At 41.5% G+C, this 2,981-nt stretch overlaps 1 protein-coding gene across 1 annotated transcript in view; it reads right to left on the reverse strand.

Moving 5' to 3' along the window:
- Positions 1–991: 991 nt before the first annotated feature.
- LOC125025260 overlaps positions 992–2,981 on the reverse strand; it is a 19,024-nt gene continuing 17,034 nt past the window's right edge. Inside the window, exon 10 of the mRNA XM_047613231.1 lies at positions 992–2,825. Coding sequence (XP_047469187.1) covers positions 2,622–2,825 — 204 coding nt within the window. The 3' untranslated portion in view covers positions 992–2,621. The remainder of the gene's footprint in view (positions 2,826–2,981) is intronic.

A 2,981-nucleotide genomic window follows, 5' to 3' on the forward strand; every position in this document is an offset into this window, starting at 1 on the left:
TTTGGCTATATAATATTTTTTCAGTTAATAAATATGTAAATTCTCTAAAAAGTTGTGACCTTTTCCTCACATTTATCTTAACTAATTGATACAAGTTAAATCTGTGAAAGGAATAGGAATATGAATTGTAAAGATTAGATCAGACACTGAGGAGATGATAAATAATAGTTGATGAAAAAGAGGCAACAACATCTCTCTCTCTCTCTCTCTCTCTCTCTCTCTCTCTCTCTCTCTCTCTCTCTCTCTCACTCTCTCTCTCTCTTTCTCCCCCACCTTCTCTCTCTCTCTCTCTTTTTCTTTCTCCCCCCCTTCTCTCTCTCTCTCTTTCTCTCTCTCTCTGTCTCTCTCTCTCTCTCTCTCTCTCTCTACTTCTCTCTCTCTCTCTCTCTCTCTCTCTCTCTCTCTCTCTCTCTTCTCTCTTTCTCTCTTTCTGTCTCTCTCTCTCTTTCTCGCTCTCTCCCTCCCTCTTTCTCTCTCCCTTTCTCTGTCTGTCTGCTTGTCGCTCTCTCTCTTTCTCCCTCCCTCTTTCTCTTTCTCCCCCCCTCTCTCTCTCTTTCTCTCTATTTTGCTATCTGCTTTCTATAGCTTCAGACATTTTTATAAGTTCTTGTAGGCTGTCAGCACATCCTTCCTAATAACACTACAATAATGTCAATGTTTGATTACTATTTTCATAATTGTTTATTCAACTGCTTATCTGGAAGGAGATTTAACCAAAGCAAATTGTGACTAGATATTATAAAGCTATATTAAGTCCCCCTTTTCAGTTCAAGTAAATGTTCCTGTTTTCCTAAAAGCATTTTCATTTTTTAGAAAGGTTTTTTTTTTTAGCGATGCCTTTTTTTCTGTTCTGCTACACATATTCCAGTATTTGATATGAAGGGCATGTCCACAAATGCATTATAAACTGTACGCCACAAAATACTGCATATTTTTCATCGTGTATTTAAAAAACAGATAAAAATCAAGTCAGAAGAAAACCCAATTTACAAAGATTTCTTGTCTTTATTGTACATAAACTATGACAATATAATACATTAAATTTACAACATACAAGTTGGTATTAAAAGACATAAAGTGTCTAAATCACATCAAGCTACAAAGCATCAGTCATCCAAGGCACTAAAAAATTCCGCTCGCTAACAGTTCCACACATGAAAAGCACAATACAAAATACTTTTCCGATACATCATCTTCCAACATTTTCATTTTATTTTGTTTACTCTTTTTAAACTTCCATTTAAAAAAAAAAATTGTCTTAACCAACACTTACGAATTAAGCTTAATGTGTTACTGGCTAGGCTGATCATGGGGTTGGGTCGGGATTGTTTACTTGGGTCTAGATATTAAATGATTTACCTAAACCTTGTCTAAGACGGATTTCTCTTGGCGTATAATGGGGAGGGGGGGGGCCTATGTTCATTAATAAGGGGGGAGGGGAGGGGGAGTTTAATGTTGAAGATATATATAAATATCCGGATATATATATATATATGCTTTAATATGAATTAAAAATGGGGTTATTATTTAATTATCATAGTATAAAAAACAAACATAAGAGGATTACATTTTAAAGTTGATAAATCTGTATGGCTTCGGGTTATATGGTCTCTGGGAGAAAAAAAATGAACCTACAGCATAATCCTAGCATGAGTCTGGACGATGTATTCACACACGTCTCCACAGATGAAGTCAAGAGTAGACTGAGTCCTGCCTCACATTACACAGCGAAATGATGTCAGTCTTGTGTCCAGCGGGAAGAGAGCATCACACAGGTCCTCACTCCACGTCATCGTCACACGCCCGGGGGATGAGGTATGGGTTGTATATTTAGTAAAAATTTGATGTACAAAATCTACTGTAAACGGCTTTATTTTTACACGGCTAGTTACTGTGTTGTCTGTGTTCAATAGGCTTATATTACATTATTTATACAAGTTCCCTCGGATTGACACTGGGTTCCGAGGAAGATTAATATGTGAAAACACACTTGATATATAACGTTATTCAAATGTCACGACAAATCAAGGTTTTGTGTTGTACATTATTCACGTTGTTAATTCACTCTGATCTGACAGCAATCTGTGTACAGGTTGAAGTTATTTATCCTTAAAGACAACCGAGTCTTCATCTCTCACCAAAACAGCTGATTTCGCAATACAAGTTGCCACATGGAGCGAGACATCAAAGTATTCACAGTGCCAAAAGTGCAGTCGTTTGAGCTAGACTTCCTGGTGCGAGGATCGAAATGCGTCTGGGACTAATTTATCGGCCAGGAAAACTTGCACTGTAGTCTGACATAATGCACAGAGATCAACACTCACTCTCACACACAGCCATACACACAGATGGTGCCACATCTCAGGTAATTAGTGCTACGTCTATTGGACTCCGAAGCCGCTCGGTGACAAATGCGCGTCTCGCGCAACTGCCGCTTGTGTTCTGGCCGAGGCTGACCACTCAGAGACATTTCCTTACATCCTAAATTACTCCAGATGGCAACGGGGAGGTTCACGTGGCACTCAGCTGGACAAACATCCTCCAGTGACTCTTCGCTGCAGATCGCATGAAATAACAGCCCTTCAGGTACGCGCGACCGAGCCGACTCTTCGGCGACGCCTTCACAGGGCCGTCCTCTCGTCGTATACGATCACCGCCTCGTTCTCCACCAGCGCCGCCGTGTCGGGCTGCGCAGCCACGCTCGTGCTCGTCTGGGCCGTCACCTGCGGGCTCGGCGACAGCAGGCGGCCCCGGGACTTGCTGAGGGCGATCACGGCCGCAGCGTCGCTCCGCATGCGGTTGCGTCGGCGTTTGCTCCAGTGCGGCTGAGGAGGGAGGAACCGAGATTAGCGAATCTGAGAAGCTGTGATCTTGTCTAAAGTTCCTCACCATCAAAGCGGCAATTATCAACACGGCAAATTTGTCATGCACAGACATTTGCATGGGGCGAAAATGAGTCTCAAACAAAATGAACACAACTA

This window comes from Penaeus chinensis, chromosome 4, assembly GCF_019202785.1.
Source record: "Penaeus chinensis breed Huanghai No. 1 chromosome 4, ASM1920278v2, whole genome shotgun sequence".
NCBI classification, from domain to species: Eukaryota; Metazoa; Arthropoda; class Malacostraca; order Decapoda; family Penaeidae; genus Penaeus; species Penaeus chinensis.